This window comes from Aspergillus sydowii (genome assembly GCF_001890705.1).
Source record: "Aspergillus sydowii CBS 593.65 unplaced genomic scaffold ASPSYscaffold_1, whole genome shotgun sequence".
Classification (NCBI taxonomy): Eukaryota; Fungi; Ascomycota; class Eurotiomycetes; order Eurotiales; family Aspergillaceae; genus Aspergillus; species Aspergillus sydowii.
In genome coordinates, this window is record NW_024467859.1 from 2,440,665 (window position 1) to 2,459,634 (window position 18,970).

Below are 18,970 nucleotides of genomic sequence, written 5' to 3' on the forward strand. Positions count from 1 at the left end.
GATCAGCTCGATAGATCTAAAGTTTGATAACGATTAAAACTCGAAACCGACAAAATGGCGAACACTGAACAGCCCAGTTGAGGCGAGGAGGGCGCCGATCGCTTATATTCAACGGCGAATCACCCCTGCCACACGAAGGATTAAATCGCCGGTCAACCTGCAGGTGTCAGTGACAAATGAAAGCCCACATCCACCATTAGACCGCCAGGGAAGGCAAACGGCTGCTCCTCGGCTGGCCGGGAAAAGACTCGTCGTTTGACACAATGAAACTAGCAGCGTCTTCCGCGAATCGTTGTGGACCGTGCCAGACAGTTGCGGTCCGTCGCTCCCGTTGCCGTGAGGCTAGACAGCAGCTAAAAAGCTAGGGTGCGGGGCTGTTGCTCAATTGATCGAGGACGGGCCAGCAAGGAAAAAGAGATTGGAAATAAGTTGGAGTCGTTGCGGTATATATGAGGCCGGGTGGCCTCACCGAACGATGGTCGTATTCTCATCCAACGCGGACAGGAAGAGCCTGTCGGAGACTGCGATTGAGTGACAGCTGCACGGTTATCACGTTTCCGAGTCATGCTTCATCCCGCGGCGCTTCTTGTCATTGTTTGGGCTGGCTACGTGCTGGCATTGGTGGTTTACCGGCTATGGCTTTCTCCTTTGGCCAAATTTCCAGGCCCCAAGATCGCAGCTGCGTCGCTGTGGTATGAAACATACCATGATGCATTTCGGTGGGGACAATACACGTTTGAGATTGCCAAAATGCATGAGAAATATGGTAAGTTTAGCATCACAGCGCAATGGCTTCTCTGACGAGGCAGGCAGGTCCTATTGTCCGGATTAGCCCACATGAGCTGCATATCAACGACCCAGAGTACTATGAAGTCCTGTACTCTCGCGACAGCCCACGAAACAAATACGCATACTTTACAACGCAGTTCGGTATTAGTCGCAGTTCGATTGCAACTGTCGACCACTACCACCACCGGATGTTGCGTTCGAACATGAACCCCTACTTTTCAATGACTCGCGTTCGGAAGCAAGAACCGCTTATACAAGGCCTCGTGAACAAGCTCGTCGATCGCCTCAGTGCGTACAAGAATACAGGAATGCCGATTAACCTGCAGCATGCCTTTACCTGCTTCACGACCGACGTCGTCTCCGATTACACGATGGGCGCGGGATTCCATTATCTCGACGAGCCCGATTTCATTCCCGAATGGAGCTCGACTCTAGCTGGCCCTCCGAAGAATGGCGTTTATATGAAAGCGTTTCCGTGGTTGGGACTGGTGCTTGCGGCTATGCCGCAGTGGTTGCTTTCGCGCGCCTATCCTGGCATGAACCTGGTCTTCCAGTTCCAGGCACGGTGTAATAAAATTGTCCAGACGATCATGAACGAGCAGAATGTGTCAGGCTACGAAACGGTGAAGAGCCAGTTCAGCCAACCGACTTTCTTCCACGACGTCCTTAATAGCAGTCTCCCGTCGGAAGAGAAGTCTCCAGAACGACTGGCTCAGGAGGTGCAAGTCGTGATAGGCGCGGGCACAGAGACGGTCGCGAAGATGCTGACTTGGACGATGTACTACTTGCTTGAGAAGCCAGAGAAGATTCAGAAACTGAGGGAGGAGTTGGATCGGTTGGATCCGGCGAAGACTGCAACGCTTCTAGAGTTTGAGCAGATGCCGTATTTGGTGAGTTTGCCCAGTTTTTGAATTCAAACAGCGCTAACAGTTGTAGACATCTGTTATGCTCGAGGGACTTAGGTACAGTAGACCCGCCCACTGTGTAGAAACTGCTAACGATGTAGACTTTCATACGGTGCCAGCTCAAGATTGCAGCGCATCGCTCCAGACCGCAACCTTCAGTTCCAAGAATGGTCTATCCCAGCAGGGGTATGTTACTGACACTATACTACGATGTAGTAACTGACAACAACAGACGCCCGTAGGTATGAGCGCTGCCCTGCTTCACCACGATGAGAAAAATTTCCCAGACTCGCGCGAGTTCATTCCCGAACGATGGTTAGACCTGGAACGGCGCAAGCACCTGGAAAAGTATATGGTATCGTTCAACAGGGGGTCACGGCAATGCATTGGAATAAAGTACGTCTGCTGAGTTATGCAATTGCTTTCTAATAATTCTCTAACAACTGGCAGCCTCGCACGATCAGAGATCCTCCTGGCTCTGCCAAATATCGTCCGCCGGCTGGATCTCGAGTTATACGAAACGACGCGCGAGGATGTAACACTCGCCCACGATCTTTTTCTCCCTTTCGCGCGAGAGGGAAGGAAAGGCGTTCGTGTTTTAGTACAGTAGAACAGCCGCCCTAGTTAAAAGGCACAAATACGTTTAATCTATCTTATACCGGCTCGTAGTCCGAGACCACTGCTCATTCCCACTCGCCATATATTTCAAGGCCTGGACATACCTGGCCCCTGCACGCGAGAGTTGCAAACCCCCAGCCAGCCTTTCCATTTCGCCCTCTAGCTCTCTCGCCGTCACCCAAAGCACCCTCTTCGCACCCTCAAACCCGATCCCTAGATTCCTTGCCAGGATGGGAATCACCGAGAAAAGCTCCGCGCCTTCCTGGTTACTCTCAGCAGCCTCTTTCAGCTCCTTTTCCCAGGACAAGATGTCATTTGAAATAATCATATGCCGGACGGCAGTCCTTTCCAGAGACTGGAAACTCTCCCTCTCGGAACTCGCGAGAACGATGTTATCCACAAAGCGGATCAACGCTGTGAAAAATCTAAATAGGGGAACCGTCAGCCATTTCCAGTAGATATCAGATAGAAGTAACATCAACATCATGGATAACAACATACTCCCCACCTACATCCCCATATCTAAACTCAAAATACTCATCCAGCCCTGTAACTCCCAGACGCGCCTTGCTAGTCTGCGCATGGAACAGCGCAATGGCACCCTTTAGCACGTCGCTCGCGAGGTCCTCGTTTTGGGCCTTCATGTCGTTGATAATCCTCATAAGGATCTTCTCTAATGGGTTCGATAGATCTGCATTTGCAGTGCCCTGCATGATGTCTAGCAGTTTTGCGCCTATTATCCGGGAATCGGGGATGGACATTTGGCTGAATGCGTCTTGTGTTTGTTAGCAAGAACTCAATTGATAGAAATGAACTTGGTTTTGTGATGTATGGTTGGTTAATCGTACCGTCCAAAATCCCAGTTAAGCACACAAATAGCGCCGCGCTCTCGAGTCTATCCAGCGGCGCCTCGGGGCAGAAGAGAGCGAGGAGACGGGGGAAGTCCATTTCGAAAAAGGCGGTCCTGTAGTTCTCGCTGGAGAAGGTCCAGGTTTTGTCTAGGTAGGTGTGGACGGTCTCTGTGAGTTGTGGGGTGAGGGGATTGCATTTTGTTGGGAGGGTTGTTGTTGTTGTTGTTGACATTGTGCTCTCTTTATGACTAGTAGGTTATAAGATGAGCTATAAGATGAGGCTGGGAATATAGATAGATACCTGGTTATAATTGAGACAGACAAGGGAAAGACGGCGAAGTGGTGATTTTGGTGCTGACCCACTCAGATTAACGTCCCAATTAGGTACCGGTAGAGAGATCCAGTTGTACGTCCACGGTAATTCAGATAGATCGACTTTTATATGAACATCTCTACCACCAAGGGCCATCGAATCCAAAAGCAGTGGTAATATCCTCCCTACTACATCGCATATCCAAACCTAGAATACCCATCAAGCTGCGTAAACGTAAGAGAAAAAATAAATAAAATAAAATAAAAAACAAAAAGGTCAGGCCTGAGGTGCCTGGACAGCGGGTGTTGTAATGCGGAGCTTGGTGTTGATAGAGCTGTCCGAAAAGTCGTAATATCTAATAACCGCAACAATAACTTGTTCCAGCAGATACAAAGCCTTAGGAACTTGGTGTGCATGTATTACCCCGACAAGGACAGGTTCCACGATTGCCACAAAGATGGGTACAATCGTTAAGCCGCCGAACACGAGCCTTTCCGCTGGGGACGGGACAAGGGGATTACGGAGAAAATGTTTGATTGACTGGGGGACATTTAGAAACCTGATATCGTAAAGGTCTCGCACGGTGCTGGTTGTCCTTTCGGATATTCTGAGTTCGAGACACCCTCCTGTGGCGAATTCAACATCAACGGGGCTGCCGAAGACTGAATACATGGAGGTTCCTCGCTGCTGGGCTGGAACAACGGATGATATAAGACGCGGCCAAAGAAATTCCAGTATGTAGCAAAATATTTTGGCTGGGTAATTCCATCCCAGATTTGTTCGGACAGATTGCGAGAATGCCTGCTGTCTTGCGTCATCCCAGGCCCAGGGTTTGAGCGACTTGCTTGACCGATATGGCGATGCCCATGTACATACGCCTTTGTAATGACACGAGTAAGTGAAGACACTCGATGCTTGGAAAATTGTGAGCAATAGGCGGCCATATCCTGCAAAGACAAGGGGGAGATATATCTGCCATCTAGTCACATAGAACCAAAGGATCACATTGTGGCCGGCGAACATTATGGAGCTCCACGTCACAACAATGAGGAAGCGAGCAAAAGACTGAGCTGCTGCATTCTGTATGCTATCTCTGCTCATCGTAACATCGTGTCGAGGTAAGACTGTCGGTCTGCCAGGGGGAACTTGAGCCCTCATATACGGGACAATGAACAGGCTTGTATTTGGCACGATTTCGTAGTCAGAAGCCACCTAGGATTAGTTAACACGAAGTTTCCCAGCTGAAATAGTAATAATCGTCGCCCACCTCATTAGCGGTTGCTTTCCACCTGATCTGAGCTATTCTAGTTGGCTTCTCGACTTGCCTCCAGTCCGTTCTGATCGGAAACTCCACGTTACTGGCAATTTGCATTAGACCCGGCGCCAGACTGTGCAGCAAGCTCCAGCGCGGGAGATTCATGAAGAAGCCCTCGCCGATGTAGTCGAAATAGTGAAGCAGCGCGATAAATAATAGCAACCCCGATGCAGAGTCCAGGGGCACTAAGATAGCTCGAATGATTGAGTCCTGGCCGGACAGACCGCAAAAGCCGTCAGTGGCAGCAACCAGTGTTTGGAAACCAATAGCGACCCCCGTAACTATAGAGGGGAACAATGATGCCATTTTGCTGATGAGGAGGTGGCTTTTAGGGGTTAGCTCGAGCTTGTCTTCGAATGGTTCAGAGTTGAGAATAAGCTCATGGAACCCAAACCAGCGGCTGACTTTTTATAAGGAAGAGACATCGAGAAATAATATGACGACGAGTGGCAAGGATAGACAGCAGAAATGCTGAGAAAGGAGGGCTGTGCTTCCAAAATCCTGACCGTAAACTCGAGGCTATGCGTTGTATTCATACTGTGCAAGCAAGGCTGAGGGCGTCGATAAACGGACAAGGCTCTATCAAACTCGAGGATATCGCCACTGAGATTGAACCTGTCGTATCTGATAGGCGTTGCGACTCTTTGCCCGGGCGAAACATGAGACAGCCTTGGCCGTCCTGCATCAGGCCGAGACATGCGCGGCGCCAACTAGAAAATATGCATGGGTTGAATCCGCCAACTAAGGTAGTTTTGGAAAGCAGAATAAGCCCTTCTTTCCTAGTGCAAAAGTTAAGGTTTTGGATCAAAACTATACAAACCGAGTTGGTTGTTTTTATGGATGATCTCCCATCTTGACAGGTTAATGTGCGCTGGATGGCTGAATGCGCCTGCGAGCATATATCTAACTAACAGATCTGGATTCTATATAGAACAACCTCTAAGCCAAATCCAACTCACTATCCCAATCCCACCTCGAAAACTCCATCTCACCCTCATTGACAGGCGAGGAAATCGACAGCGGAAACTCACGCAGAACACGCGTCGGGTCTACAGTGTCAGTACAATTATGCTCCTTCGACGTCTCCGAGCCCTCTGTCGTATCGTCCGGTGTCAAAGACGGCGCATTCTCTCTCTTATTCTCTGATTCCCGCGCGAAACAGTCGATATTCAACAAGCTGAGTTCCGAAACGGGATTGCGCGGGTCCATCATGGTCCAGTAATCCAGCACCGCGCGCAGAACGGTGATATCTGTTTCTGTGAGCTGGGCGAATCTATCGGCTGGTCCTAGAAGAATCGCGCTGTATCGGACGCAGCGGTTTGTGAAGAAGCGGAGGGCGTCGGCCTGAACAATAAAAATCAGCATCTGTCTCTACTATATCCATCTATAAACGGGGCAAGTTGATTAGGGTTGACCGGGTGTACCATGATGAACGAATTATGCCACATCTCCTCGATCTCAGAAAAGTAATCGAGCGACGCGCGGAGATAATTTGCCGCGCGCTCACTGGCCGGTTTATCTTCGCCGTGGAGAAGGATGGCGTGGACTGTACCCGCGACAAGCACGCAGTAGCTGTAGAACGACGGCGCAAGCATATACCCCGCGGCCTTTGCGTCCACGACCAGCGTTGTCAGGGCCTGAGCGTGGCCCCAGCATGATGCGTGCTGGGCTTCGAACCAGGGAGTTTGAGTGGTTTCGTCGTCGCATGCCTTTCGCTTCATGCCGAGCAGGAATGGGTGGCTGAGGATACAGTGCGTAAGGTGGTATAGCGTGAGAGAGAGCACAAAGTGGGATGTGCGGTCTGTATGAGGGAGCTGGATGTTCTGTCCTTTTTCTGAGGATGGGGCGTACGTGTCGGCCATTTGCTTCAGCGATTCGAGACTGGTGTAGATGCTGCTGTGGTCGGAGTGGGTGTGCCATGGCTCGACGGTTGTTGCTTCGCTGTTCATCATGTAGTCGATTGTGCGGCCGAGCAGTGCTGCGAACCCGACGCTGAGTCCCGATAGTCCGACGACCTTGTCTGGTCTCGAGCGCGTCTTCTCGTCTAGCAGCTCTAGTATCGTGAGCGACGACTGGGTGCCTTGAATGGGCGTGTCGAGGGGGAGCTTTAGCCGGCAGTCCGCGACTTTGATGGCCGGCGGGCGTCGAAACGAGCAGCAGATGAACCGGTCAACGAGGAATAGTGACCAGAAGATATTGCGTCGTTCCTCGCGTTCGGCAGCAGGGAGACTCTCCTCTGGCTCCAGCATCATCTGCAGGTCCTGGCTGATGCGCACGGCCATGCCAATCTTGACCCAGGCGGCGCGTCGTCGACCGGCTGTGCAGTTAATACGTAGTACTAGTCCAATTAAATAAGTTAAACATACCAGTCGCATCAATAATCGCCAGCAGCGCCAGGGCCTGAATAACAGAGACATCGGACCCGTCACCCAACCCGTCCGGCGACGACATGATCATCTCCCACGCGCACTGGGCGTACCCATCGATCGTCTTTTGCTTGCGCTGCTTCCATTGCAGCTGCGAGGAGAAGCGCACGGCGGTCGCGATAAAGGCGAACTGCAGGTACTGGGGGACCTGGCGCTGGTCGATCTTGCGGCGGAACAGGTCTGGGTGGAAGAGCGTGTAGGGCTTGTTGTGGTAGTGGCGGAAGAAGATGTCGTATGCCTGCAGGAAGACCTGGTGGGCGTCGGAGGCCATTCTGGATGGGTTGGGAAAGATAGATGGTGGGTTGATGATTGTGGGTATCTTCCATCGCTACCCCGGACTCGCTTCCCCGATCGGATTTTGCCGTCGCCGGGCCGGTCACCGGGGATACCCGGTTGTATACATACCATTACATTATACTATGTACATAGTTGATGCTGATCTATACAGATTCCACAGCCAAAACTCCCAGTCGGTCTGGATCATCAACCTCTAGTCGCCCGTTCGTGTCCCTCTCAAACCGGTCAAAGCAATCAAACGCGGTCATGCTGCCAGGCTGCAGTTCCCACAGCCCCAGCTGCTCCTTCTTGACCTCTGTCAACTTATACCCCCACCCATAAAACACCATTCCTTCACCTGCTGAATTATTACGAGAGGAACCTGATGCTGCTGACCCCGCACCACTTCCATCTTGTTTATCCTGCCTCCTCTTCAACCGATAATCAACAAACCACACCGTCCGCACCGCATCCGTATACAGTACATCAAGCATATCAGCCACATCCCCCGGAATCTTCTCTGCCCAGTCCGGCTCGAAATCAACCGCTACATTCCGTCCTACAAACCCAGGCGCACGCTGCCCAGCTCCCCATCCGCGCCCCGGCGCATCAAAGAGCGACACATAGTCGCCCGCGTACTGATGGAACCAGTAGTGGCCGACGGGGTCAAGAATGTGCACGAGATCCGTCTTTGGGCGGATGGTGACGTACTGCTTTTCGCCGCTGGTGTCGATATACACGCCTGTATGTGCGTTTGCTGTAGTCTCGTCACGGACATCTATTTCCGCTGATGGAGATGGTTGAAACCCGTCTAATTCCGGGGCCCAGTATTTATTACTACCAAAGTACTTTATCAGCGCCTTTCGGCTCTGGCGACAGGCGCGCCAGAGCCCGCTGTCGAGGCGGTAGGCGGAGCGGTTGCGCCTGCGGGGAACGCCGAGAGTCCATCCGTGTCTGCCGGCGTTGAAATGGAGAAATTCGGCTTGGTATTTTTGGCTGACGGTGGGTTTGTGGACGTAGTGATCTGCCAGGTAGAAGGTGTGGACGTGGTTGGTGCCGGGCAGGGGGCGCACGGCCAGGTGCCAGATGTGGTCTTGGAGTTCGGGGGGAAGGAGGGGGAAGAGGTGGAAGTGTCTGTGATCTTTGGTCATATTGTACAAATTTATAAAGTGTATACGTGGTTGATAGTTAGAGGTTGAGGGATGAGAATTGTGATGGTTAACTAACTTATTGGGGGCCATCGCATCTTAACTAAGCAGCATAAGCATGTAACTATAAAATAGCCAATGTATCTACAATACACTTGCTACGAGTTGGAAATATATTGAGTTGACTTGACATAATATGTCCAATAATGGACCGTTCTATTCTATTTGATAATATACCGTCTAATTGGCCTACCGACAGATCTGGAATTGCCAGCGTGCCACTTATGCAACCCGGACAGGCACGGATAGGGACGGGCCGAACAGTGCAATATCAAAGACCATGTACAATCGAGAGCACAATGAGAAAGAGATAAAATAACATACCGATGTCGGAATAAACAGATACTCATATTCATATTCATATCGCCATCGTAACCCCTCTGCACATCCAAATCCCTATCCAGCCCTCACAATGCCCCTCCCAGAACCAAAAGCAGTAAACATCGCCATCCTCCCAGGCGACGGGCTCGGACCCCAGCTAGCAACATACGCAGAGGATCTTCTAACCGCAATCCAAAAGACACGAAGAAGCCTCTCTTTCCAAACCACTCAACATCCTTTCGGCGGCGCCGCCCTCGCAGCAGGACACAGCAGCGCGCTCCCAGCAACGACCCTCTCTGCAGCGCAAAACGCAGACGCAGTGCTAGTCTGCGCATGCAACGACCCTGAATACGGCCTCGAGCCCGAGAAAGGACTGTTGAAACTCCGGCAGAAATTGGGGGTGTATGCGAATATCCGGCCTGTGCGGTTTCCGAGTTCAGCATTGGCGGATGCGGATGCAAGTCGCTGTATTTATAAATCGGAAACTGTCAAGGATTTGGATATTACCTTCTTCCGCGATCTTACTGGGGGCGTGTATTACGGTGCACGGCAGGAGGGTGGTGGTGGTGGTGGTGCCGGGCAGAATGCATATGACACGACCGAGTACGCGCGCGGTGATATTGAACGGCTTGCGCGGGCAGCGGGGCAGTATGCGGCGCAGTTCAACCCTCCCAAGGCCGTTCATTCGGTGGACAAGGCGAATGTCATGGCGACGGGGAGGTTGTGGAGGAGTGTTGTGGGCGAGGTGTTTGCGGCGGAGTTTCCGGGGGTGCCGTTGGATCATGCCCTTGTTGATAGCGCAGCTGCGGTGCTTGCGTCGAGACCGATGGAGCTGAATGGGGTTGTTCTTACGGAGAATCTGTTTGGGGATATCTTGTCGGATCAGGCTGGGGGGATTATTGGGTGTGAGGGTGTGCTTGCGTCTGCGGCTGTGTCGGGGTTGCCTGGTAAGGTAATGTCTGGGCCGGGGATATTCGAGCCGCTGGACTTGAAGATGAAAGAGAAATTAAAAAATCCGCTTGGAATTGTGCAGGCTGTTTGTCTGATGCTTGAGTTGGGGTTAGGGCTTCCTGCTGAGGCGGACGCACTCTCCAAGTCGATCAGGCAGACCCTCGATCCTATAGAACTGATCGGGTCTGATATGCTGACCGTGGACATGGGCGGCTCAGCAACGCCAGACCAGTTCATGGCAAAGCTTCTATCGAATCTCGAAATGTACCTGGAAGCTGCAAATTCCGCAGACCTCGCAGCGCAGCCGACCAGCCCAGGCTCAGGTCCATCTCTGACAGACCGTCGCCTGATGGGCATCATAGAGAAGATCATGACCCACGCCGGAGTAGGGCTCTCACGACCAGACGTGCATCCCGGCGAGATGATCTGCGTCAAGGTCGACTGGACCATCACCTCGGAGCTGCTCTGGGCCGGGATGGAGAAGACATACGATCAGATGGGCAGACCACGACGCTACCGCAACGACAGACTGTGGCTGGCCGTCGACCACACCGTCGACCCGCGAACAAACCACCAGCCTCGCCAGCAGGCCCTCATCAGCAAGGCCGAGCGCTTCCGACACGAGGCCAAGATTGTCGACTTCCTGCCCGCGAATACCAGCATCATGCACACGGATTTCACCCGCGATCGGGCCCAGCCAGGCCGCATTGTCGTGGGCAGCGACTCGCATACATGCTCCGCAGGGAGTATGGGGTCCTTCGCCGTTGGGTTCGGCGCTGCAGACGTAGTCATGCCCATGGTAACCGGCGAGACATGGTTCAGGGTCCCAGAAGTGTGCCGTATCAACTTCGTCGGCAGTCTGCCGTTCGGCGTAGGAGGCAAGGATGTCATCCTACACATCCTGGGCCTGTTCAAGCGCAATACCATCGCCTTCCAGCGAGCCGTTGAATACGGTGGTCCCGGGCTGAAGGAGCTGTCCATGGATGCACGCTTCGCAATCGCCAACATGAACACCGAGTTCGGCGGCATGGGCGCCTGTTTCGAGGCGGACGAAGTCACTGCGGATTGGATCACTCGTCGGCCACACCCCCAGCATCGTGAGGGCGGGTTATACTTCCGTGCAGACCCGGGGGCGAGATACGCAGAGGAGAGGACGATCGACCTCTCACAAGTCGGACTGACCATGGCGCTGTATCCGAACCCGGATCATGTCGTGCCAGTGGTTGAAAGGGCAGGAATGAAGTTGGATGGGTGCTTTATTGGCGCCTGTACGACAACAGAAGAAGACCTCATTGTCGGCGCCCTCGTCCTTGAAGCTGGTCTCCGCAGCGGACTGATCCCAGTATCTCACGGCAAGCGCCGCGTCACTCCCGGTAGTCTAACGATCATCAAGAACCTGGAGCGTCACGGCCTTCTTGATATCTACCGACAGGCCGGATTCGAGGTCGGGGCGCCGGGATGTTCATACTGCGTTGGAATCAACGACGTCGACGTGGCAGGTGAAGGCGAAGTCTGGCTCTCGTCCCAGAATCGCAATTTCCGGAACCGCATGGGCAAGGGCAGCTTTGGGAATATTACCTGTGCGGCAGCTGTTGCGGCGTCGAGTTTTACTATGGAGGTTGCAGACCCAAAGAGCCTTTTGGATCGTCTGGACAAGAAGAGGTTGGCGAAGATGATAAGTAGCTGGAAAGCTTCAAGTTCTGTCAGAATCACACCGGAAATTCATGAGCCAGAGCCAGAGATTGGAGATTGTTCAGAGGCAGTGTCGAGTATGCTGGATGGGACTAGAGAGCGTCCAATGCAGAAGTCGAGGATAGTTCGGTCCAAGGTGCAGCGGTTTGCCGAGAACGTTGATACGTATGTGAAGACACAAAACCGGCAGAATGATACTAACACTGACAACACAGGGATGCTATTATTCCAGCAGAGTTCATGCCTGGTGTCGATAATGCCGACCTGGGGAGTCATTGCTTCCAGTACTTCCGTCCTGAATTCCGGGACAAGGCTGCCAATGGGTCACAGATCATGTATGCTCCTTCTTCAGCAGATGAACGTCTACTAACTATACAGCGTCGCTGAGCACGGATTCGGCAGCGGGTTGTCGCGAGAGGACGCGGTCAGGGCACTGCTGGGAGTGAATATACAGGCTGTCATTGCAAAGGGATTTGCGTTTATCTGTATGTCTCTGGGTGTTACTGCGAGCGCAGCTAATGAACTAGACGAACGGAACCAGTTGAATATGGGCTTGTTCAGCGTCAAGCTCCAAGACGACGAGTTCTATTCGCAGGTGCACGAGGACTCGATAGTCACCATCGACAAGGACAGCAAGACCATCCAGATTGAAGGGCTTGACAAGGTCTTTTACTACGAGCAGTCGGAGATTGAAGAGGCATTGCTGGACGCCGGGGGTGTGATGCCGCTGTATACTGCGTTTGGGAACGCAGTGTTTCGACAGCTTACGAAACCGAAGAGGGGAAAGAAAGAGACATATACTAATGGCGCGAAGAAAGAAAGCAGTATTAGTTGGTAGATTCAATATACAGTATACTATTCCACGGGTATATTACTGTAGATATACTAAGCATGTACCCCAGAAAGAACTTCTAATATAATAAAGATTCAAAACAATCCAGGAGGACTTCCACGAATCATACGGTAACCAAGCAATTATAAAGTGAATCCCCACTCGTACCGTTTATATCCGCGTCTTCCCCAGACTTCCTCCACCACCAGCACCTCCCGACATGCCCCCTGCAAACAGCACCTCCTACCGACGGGGCTACGTTGCCTGCCTGAGCTGTCGCGCCCGTAAAGTCCGCTGCGTGCTGGGATCGGAGCCCCCATGCGCCAAATGCCGCCGCGAGCACCGCGAGTGCCTGTTCCAGAAGCAAGAGCGGACAGGGAAGCGTCGCGAAGCACCGAAATGGACGAGACAGAGCGGATCAATATCCGTCTCGAATGACACGTCTTCCACCCCGCGACAGGAGAATTTCTTCGACAGGGATGCTGTGCAGTCCGAGCGTGGCCTTAGCCGTGGCGATTCGGCAGTGCAGGCCCAGCAAGATGGCTCTGACGAGTCGCCGCTGACAGACCCGGTCATGTCGACGATCTTTACACGTCCAAGCGATGCGTTGAATGTACTTTTTGATGCTGCCCAGGTACCTCCTCAAGGGGGGCAGCGCCGATCAGCACAGGCGGATCCAGCCACAAACCTCGTATCGCAGAGTGGCCAGGTCGCTGTGTCTGCGCTGTCTCAGCCAAGTGACGAGGTGCTTGATCTTTGGGACAAATGTCGGTTTGTTCGGCAGGGCTGGTTTACTGCCCAGGAGGCCGTGACGTATCTTGACCTGTATGTTGTTTATTGATCGGGAATAGACGATGTTATTCTAATGGTGCAGGCTATACCGGTATTTGGCACCGCTGTCCCCCGTCTTAACAGACGACTATCGCGACCATGATAGCCATGCCCGCCTAGTCGTGGAGGAGCCCATGCTGTGCTGCACACTACTCACCATATCCTCTCGGTACTTCATCCTCCCCGGCGCCGGGGGTGTCTCTCGCAGCCACTTCATCCACCAGCGGCTATGGCAGTACTGCGAGCTCCTGATCCGGTGCGTAATGTTCGGCCAGGAAAAGCACTCCACTGCAAAGACCCGCATTGTAGGTTCAATTGAGAGCCTCATGCTGATATCCGACTGGCATCCGCGCTCCGTCCACTTTCCGCCGGATACAGAGGGATGGGACGGCGAGCTCATCTCGCCTGCGTACGACCGACGCAACCGACTGCACACGAACGGAGACCTCCCTCTCATCCGGTGGCGCGAGGACGTCTTTGAACCGGCGCGTCGTTCTGAGCGCATGTCGTGGATGCTTCTCGGCGCGGCGACCAGTCTCGCCTATGAGCTGGGGATATTTTACGGGGCAGGATCAAGCGATCCCAAGCTAAATGCGAGGTATACTCGTGCCGCTAGACTGCTGTATGTGTATGTGACGCAGATGGCTGTCAAGATGGGCTGCTCTTCGCTTCTCCCAGAGAACATGCATGTCGGGCAGGCGTCCCCGGAATCTGCAGTCGACCCCCAGTGGTCTGCCTGCATGAAGCTTTGGACGGACTTGACCCGGCTTATGAAGACTGCATCGGCGATGTTCTTCCAGTCCATGTCTTATACCAAGCAGCAGCTACACTGCGGCCAGTATGTCATCTTGCTGCAGCACTTTTCCCCGTCGCTGGACAGATGGCACGAGCAGTTCGCAGCATCCGGTACCTACTCTTCTCGTTGTATAGTTATATACTGTTACATACTAATATATTCAGATCTGTCTCCCGCCCTGAGCTCCGTAATCCTGATTGAATTTTATTACCTGAAATCCTGCACCAACGCTCTTTCAATCCAAGCCGTCGTTGAACGAGCCGTCCGATCCACAACCCAACTGAACGATTCACCAGAAGGCGTGGAATCCTGTATCCTCCCTCAAGATCATACGTTTATCCAAGACCTCGTAAGCAGCAGCCGCAGCGTACTCGAGATAGCCACATCCATGGCATCAGAGGATCAACTGCGCTACGCGCCCCTCCGAACACTAGTCTGCATCACATCCTCGTCCATATTCCTTTTAAAGGCTATTAGTCTGGGTGCGCGGCACGCAGACCTGCAAATATCACTGGATACACTGGACCGATGTATAGACGCCCTGCGGTCCTCCGGCACGGACGATATGGACTTTTCCCTGAGATATGCGACATTGCTGGAGAAGCATGTCGCGCGGTTTCGAGCCAATTTCATTCTTCCTGGTCAGGGCTCTGTATTGAACAATCCTGGGACTAATGCATGGTTTACTGCGTATCAACCTACCCCTTCTTCCGTAAATCGAAGGCAGCAGCAGCAGCAGCAGCAGCAAGATGACTCGCTAGGGCTTTCAACTGCGGCAGACACCGGAGGCTCGATGAACTGGACGCAGCAGCCGTATCCATGCTGGGATCAGATCCCCGGTGAAGACTGGTGGGCACGTCCATTTGATCCTAATATTGCGCCGTTTTCGAGCAATAGTGGTGGACATGGGGAGGGTGTTTCCCTAGGGCTGGAATTGGATTCTCTGGATTTCCTGTGAAATTTGCCTCTTGTTGATGATGTAGATATGCCGAATTAGGCAGACTAAAATATTATGAGACATGAGCAAGACTTGGCCAAGGTCTTGAGTGTGGTGTAGATGCCGCTTGTACCCGAAGTCTCGCTCTGTCGGCAAGACGCATATCAGGGTATCTATTTACGCCATTGGACTCCGAAGTCGGAGCTTCTCTACCTTTCAGTATATCTATATTGACAGATGCAGACATATAAAGGCGTCCAGTCCCCCCATCTGAATATACTATACACTGCAACCCATACAAGCAAGCCATCCACATCCACATCCACCACAAAATGTCCAAAGCAATCGTCAACCGAACCCCCTACCCCTTCCCATTCCCCTCCTCAAACATATCTCTTCCCCTTCCAGACACCCGCGGCCGTCTCCAAAGTCTGCAAGCCTCCCGCCTCCGCAGCATGATCCTAGACGCCCACACCGACCCAACCAAGATCCTCGCGCACGTATGCAGCTACGACGCCCTGACGTCAAAGCTCTGCGAAGACGCCGGCTTCCCACTCGTGTTCCTAGCCGGATATGCCATGGCGAGTTCCCTCGCTCTGCCTGATACAGGGTACATTGCCTTCCAGGAAGTCGCGGCCAAAATCCAGGAGGTTGTGCGTGTTGTGGATGTCCCCGTTCTGGCGGATGGGGATACGGGGTATGGCGGGCCGATGAATGTTCGGAGGACTGTTGAGGGGTGTGTACTTCACCTAACTGGTTTTGGGTTTGTGTCTGTTGGTGGATGGAATAGGTGGTTAATATTGTTCTACGTACTAGGTTCGCACATGCTGGCGCTGCAGGGGTCATGATTGAAGACCAGACCTGGCCTAAGCGTTCGTCTTCCCTCTGAAACCTTACAGAGTAGAGCCACTAACGAAATGTTTATGAAGGCTGCGGCCACACAAAGGGTAAATCCGTGGTAAGCCGGTCCGAAGCCTACGCACGCTGGCGCGCAGCCGTCGACGCCCGAAACGAAGGAAAGGACATCTGGATCCTGGCACGCACGGACTCCTTCATCCACGGCTACGACGAGGTCCTGACACGCGCCCGCGAGGCCATTGCGATCGGCGTCGACTGTGTCTTTGTCGAGGCACTGCCTGATAAGGACACCATGGCGAGGCTGCGAGCGGACCTGGACTTCCCGGTCTTTGGGAATATAATTGAGGGCGGCAAGACGGAGAATGTTTCGGCGAGGGATCTGGGTGAGATTGGGTACAGTGCTGTTGCGTATCCGTGGACGCTGGTTGCGGCGAAGTTGAGGAGTGTGAGGGAGGCGTTGGAGGGGATCAAGGAGAGCTTTTTGGTGGGGAGGCCGCCGGTTGTGCTGGGGTATGAGGAGGTCTGTGAAGGGGTTGGATTTAATAGATATTATGAGGTCGAGGAGAGATATCAGTTTGAAGGCTCGACGACGGGGAGTAGGGGGTATCAGTGGGAGAGTAGTCATGCATAGTAAAGCGTTATTATTATTCTTATCTAAGACTCAATGTACCGAAATGTGTAAGGAATAGCACTCGCGTTGCCATATATGGCAGCTGATAGTTAGGTACAAAAGAAGTTGTATACAATGCCGAAGTGGTAAAAGAAAAAGGAAATATATTTTTTATACCTTAATGAGTGACTGCTAGACTTGACCAAGTCCAGTCCATCCTACCATTTACTCCTCTGGTTATCACGCCCATAGTTACCCTCGACATGAGTCTCTGTCTCAGCCTCCGTCTCACGGTGACCATCCCGATCCACCAGCTCAACAGCATCGTCCGAGGTCCCGTCACGCGGCATATACGTGACCTTGTGCGTGACCGACTTCTGGATCCCGTTGCTGCCGGAGAACGGAGTGCTGTTGTAGTTGAGAGAAGGGCTGGTGCTGCCGAATACGGTGGGAAAGCCGCGGCGGAGAGTGGACAGGAGGGCGGGCATGCAGCAGCACATGATGGACACGTTGCACTCGATTACGCTGTATGTTGCTACCATGACGTTGTTGTCTGATTGGTTAGTTCGGATTCAACTGTACAGTAGGGGTTGGCTCACAGGTGATGTTCGTTGTCGTGGAGTATTTCAGTAGACCCGAGAATCGAACGATGCTGATGACGGTGATACTGGAACGTGTCAGCGTGGACGAGAAAGGTTTGACGACGGATACCTACATGATACCGACACTGAACATGAGCACCAGATAGATCTTCTTCCTCAGCTTGAGTTGCAGACCCCAGAGCTTGGGAATTGGGAGGCCGAGAACCCATAGGTCGGTGGCGATGTTGATAGCCTATCAAGGTTAGTGAGATACAGTAGCAGATACAGTGGCATCAAGGATAATCTACCGAATGAGCCCACCAGAAGGCGCTGTTATCGTAGCAGATTGCGTTGGACTCGCCTCGCCAGCTTGACCAGGCATCTTCCACCGGAATGCAGGACAATATCTCAGTAATGAATGTCGATATCATGAACAGGAAGCAGTGGATGATGGTCCCCTGGCATACCAGTCGGAATCGGGGACTGGGGAAGATCTGCATGAAAAAGCACAAGATGGCCACTTTTGTGAGAATGATTGCTGGGATGTACCACACTTGGGTAACCCAGGTATACTTTTAACGACATCAGCCCTATATCAAGCTCGTGAAGCCGCAAAGACTCACCTTGGCCGTGTTGGTGATCTGTGTCGGCGTCAAGGTCCAAACATCTTTTCCCATACCAGAGCTCATCACTAGTCTGTTAGCACATATTAGGGTAGAGAGTCTGCAAGGAAACATACTGAAGAACTCAAAAATGTCCATGGGCAGAGAAAAAATCTATCCGGGTTAGTCGTATCCATTTTACACCTCATGGACACCCACAAATGCAAGAACCGCACACAAATCAGCCCACTTGTATTCGTTCTTCGAAATGCAGTCATTCACTCTGATGAGAATAAACGCCAGCGCCATGGCCCCGGTAACAGCTGTAGCGATGGGGGCGACAAGGCTCTTATCATGGACGGGCCATTGGCAGAGCGTAGCCGTGGCATTCGTAGCCTCTGCGAGGATCAGCCTGCGTTTTTAAGATAATGGACGAGGACAATTTAACGTACGGAGTCCTTCGACAACGGTGCAAGCCGTCATTGAACAAGCCTGCACATTCTCCATCAACACCGCATCGGCACATATGCAGTCAGAGTCTGTCGCCGTGCATGTCGAATCTTGAAGTCCCTTTGCAAGACAATCGGCCTGACTATGTTAGATGCGCACTATGGTCAGCATTGAAGGCTCATACCGCACAATCCGGCATTGTCTGCGCCCCGACGGCAGCAGCAAAAGCCGCCAGGGCAAATGCAGACCATGTCGCTAACCGCATTGTACTCCTGGGTGGGACTGATGAACTCTCTGTTTGAAAGCACAGACAGGCAGAGAAACAGAACTGGAACCAGGTCCTTGGGCCTGGCAACTTGGCTATATGTATGCAGTACGGATGGATCTCTTATCCCCACGGACAGGGGCCAGGCTGCAGACGCCTCGACGGCAAGTCCTGGTCGTATTGCGCCTCGGCGGCGGACCGGTAGCCGTTGAAGATCTTTCCAATTTCCTTTTTACCTTTCTGTACTTTTTTAAGTTTGGATCCCCTATTGTGGTACTCGTATGGGTCAAATCGGAACTCAGGCGCGCATATGACATCTGACCACCCCCACCTGGACCGTTGGCTCCAGTACATGAAGCAATGGAGCAAAGATGACCTGTGCTCCAAGGGGAAAGTAGGGTTGGTGTATTATGATATGGACTTGGTATTGGTTGACACGTTGCAGTTGATGCATTGGCTGTTTCGTCTCCTCCCCAGCCCCAAGTGCCAGTGCAACTAACTCCGTGCAGAAGTTTTCCCAAGGAAGCGGAACGCCCATGTTAG

The 18,970-nt window shown here is 52.6% G+C and overlaps 10 protein-coding genes across 10 annotated transcripts; 5 read left to right on the forward strand and 5 right to left on the reverse strand.

The window, feature by feature from the left end:
* Positions 1 to 564: 564 nt before the first annotated feature.
* ASPSYDRAFT_53732 (cytochrome P450) lies at positions 565 to 2,304 on the forward strand (the record flags this gene model as incomplete). Its single annotated transcript, XM_040848735.1, has 6 exons — positions 565 to 766; positions 814 to 1,679; positions 1,726 to 1,751; positions 1,796 to 1,880; positions 1,927 to 2,090; positions 2,145 to 2,304. The coding sequence occupies 6 exons, from the start codon at positions 565 to 567 to the stop codon at positions 2,302 to 2,304; spliced, it is 1,503 nt and encodes a 500-aa protein (XP_040707986.1).
* A 200-nt stretch (positions 2,305 to 2,504) lies between these two features.
* Positions 2,505 to 3,459, reverse strand: ASPSYDRAFT_294680 (uncharacterized protein). The gene is made up of 3 exons (XM_040844652.1): positions 3,161 to 3,459; positions 2,810 to 3,087; positions 2,505 to 2,737 (listed from the first exon to the last, which is right to left on the reverse strand). The coding sequence occupies exons 1-3, from the start codon at positions 3,393 to 3,395 to the stop codon at positions 2,705 to 2,707; spliced, it is 546 nt and encodes a 181-aa protein (XP_040707987.1). The 5' UTR covers positions 3,396 to 3,459; the 3' UTR covers positions 2,505 to 2,704.
* Positions 3,460 to 3,752: 293 nt separating this feature from the next.
* Positions 3,753 to 5,097, reverse strand: ASPSYDRAFT_84205 (uncharacterized protein; the record flags this gene model as incomplete). Its single annotated transcript, XM_040851315.1, has 2 exons — positions 3,753 to 4,688; positions 4,744 to 5,097. The coding sequence occupies 2 exons, from the start codon at positions 5,095 to 5,097 to the stop codon at positions 3,753 to 3,755; spliced, it is 1,290 nt and encodes a 429-aa protein (XP_040707988.1).
* A 722-nt stretch (positions 5,098 to 5,819) lies between these two features.
* On the reverse strand, positions 5,820 to 7,572 carry ASPSYDRAFT_294442 (fungal specific transcription factor domain-containing protein). The gene is made up of 2 exons (XM_040844649.1): positions 7,158 to 7,572; positions 5,820 to 7,108 (listed from the first exon to the last, which is right to left on the reverse strand). The coding sequence occupies exons 1-2, from the start codon at positions 7,486 to 7,488 to the stop codon at positions 6,150 to 6,152; spliced, it is 1,290 nt and encodes a 429-aa protein (XP_040707989.1). The 5' UTR covers positions 7,489 to 7,572; the 3' UTR covers positions 5,820 to 6,149.
* Positions 7,573 to 7,657: 85 nt separating this feature from the next.
* Positions 7,658 to 8,644, reverse strand: ASPSYDRAFT_84207 (2EXR domain-containing protein; the record flags this gene model as incomplete). Its single annotated transcript, XM_040851316.1, has 1 exon — positions 7,658 to 8,644. One exon carries the CDS (start codon positions 8,642 to 8,644, stop codon positions 7,658 to 7,660), a length of 987 nt encoding a protein of 328 aa, XP_040707990.1.
* A 469-nt stretch (positions 8,645 to 9,113) lies between these two features.
* ASPSYDRAFT_141577 (uncharacterized protein) lies at positions 9,114 to 10,250 on the forward strand (the record flags this gene model as incomplete). Its single annotated transcript, XM_040841159.1, has 1 exon — positions 9,114 to 10,250. A coding segment is annotated over one exon (1,137 nt), but the record flags the coding sequence as incomplete, so codon positions are not given.
* Positions 10,209 to 12,503, forward strand: acoC (aconitase family protein; the record flags this gene model as incomplete). The annotated part of the gene is made up of 4 exons (XM_040840945.1): positions 10,209 to 11,830; positions 11,881 to 12,000; positions 12,044 to 12,150; positions 12,193 to 12,503. 4 exons carry the CDS (start codon positions 10,209 to 10,211, stop codon positions 12,501 to 12,503), a joined length of 2,160 nt encoding a protein of 719 aa, XP_040707992.1.
* Positions 12,504 to 12,717: 214 nt separating this feature from the next.
* Positions 12,718 to 15,082, forward strand: ASPSYDRAFT_84209 (uncharacterized protein; the record flags this gene model as incomplete). The annotated part of the gene is made up of 3 exons (XM_040851317.1): positions 12,718 to 13,322; positions 13,372 to 14,234; positions 14,289 to 15,082. The coding sequence occupies 3 exons, from the start codon at positions 12,718 to 12,720 to the stop codon at positions 15,080 to 15,082; spliced, it is 2,262 nt and encodes a 753-aa protein (XP_040707993.1).
* Positions 15,083 to 15,393: 311 nt separating this feature from the next.
* Positions 15,394 to 16,550, forward strand: ASPSYDRAFT_142003 (isocitrate lyase/PEP mutase family protein; the record flags this gene model as incomplete). Its single annotated transcript, XM_040841208.1, has 3 exons — positions 15,394 to 15,797; positions 15,878 to 15,933; positions 15,991 to 16,550. The coding sequence occupies 3 exons, from the start codon at positions 15,394 to 15,396 to the stop codon at positions 16,548 to 16,550; spliced, it is 1,020 nt and encodes a 339-aa protein (XP_040707994.1).
* ASPSYDRAFT_38876 (CFEM domain-containing protein) lies at positions 16,541 to 18,656 on the reverse strand. The gene is made up of 9 exons (XM_040845796.1): positions 18,347 to 18,656; positions 18,165 to 18,300; positions 17,932 to 18,110; positions 17,850 to 17,886; positions 17,734 to 17,801; positions 17,419 to 17,682; positions 17,245 to 17,363; positions 17,129 to 17,196; positions 16,541 to 17,082 (listed from the first exon to the last, which is right to left on the reverse strand). Exons 1-9 carry the CDS (start codon positions 18,425 to 18,427, stop codon positions 16,748 to 16,750), a joined length of 1,287 nt encoding a protein of 428 aa, XP_040707995.1. The 5' UTR covers positions 18,428 to 18,656; the 3' UTR covers positions 16,541 to 16,747.
* Positions 18,657 to 18,970: the final 314 nt, after the last annotated feature.

Bases quoted from the DNA above. Each gene is read 5' to 3' on its own strand.
- ASPSYDRAFT_38876 (XM_040845796.1), bottom strand. From the start codon at position 18,427: ATGCGGTTAGCGACATGGTCTGCATTTGCCCTGGCGGCTTTTGCTGCT. The intron at 17,887-17,931 runs GTGGGTGTCCAT...TAACCCGGATAG, and splicing joins TGTGTGCGGTTCTTGCATTT to ATTTTTTCTCTGCCCATGGA. The intron at 17,197-17,244 runs GTAGGTATCCGT...GACACGTTCCAG, and splicing joins ATGTTCAGTGTCGGTATCAT to TATCACCGTCATCAGCATCG.
- ASPSYDRAFT_294442 (XM_040844649.1), bottom strand. From the start codon at position 7,488: ATGGCCTCCGACGCCCACCAGGTCTTCCTGCAGGCATACGACATCTTC. The intron at 7,109-7,157 runs GTATGTTTAACT...TTAACTGCACAG, and splicing joins GGCGATTATTGATGCGACTG to CCGGTCGACGACGCGCCGCC.
- ASPSYDRAFT_294680 (XM_040844652.1), bottom strand. From the start codon at position 3,395: ATGTCAACAACAACAACAACAACCCTCCCAACAAAATGCAATCCCCTC. The intron at 3,088-3,160 runs GTACGATTAACC...AACAAACACAAG, and splicing joins CTTAACTGGGATTTTGGACG to ACGCATTCAGCCAAATGTCC. The intron at 2,738-2,809 runs GTTGTTATCCAT...TCCCCTATTTAG, and splicing joins GGGATGTAGGTGGGGAGTAT to ATTTTTCACAGCGTTGATCC.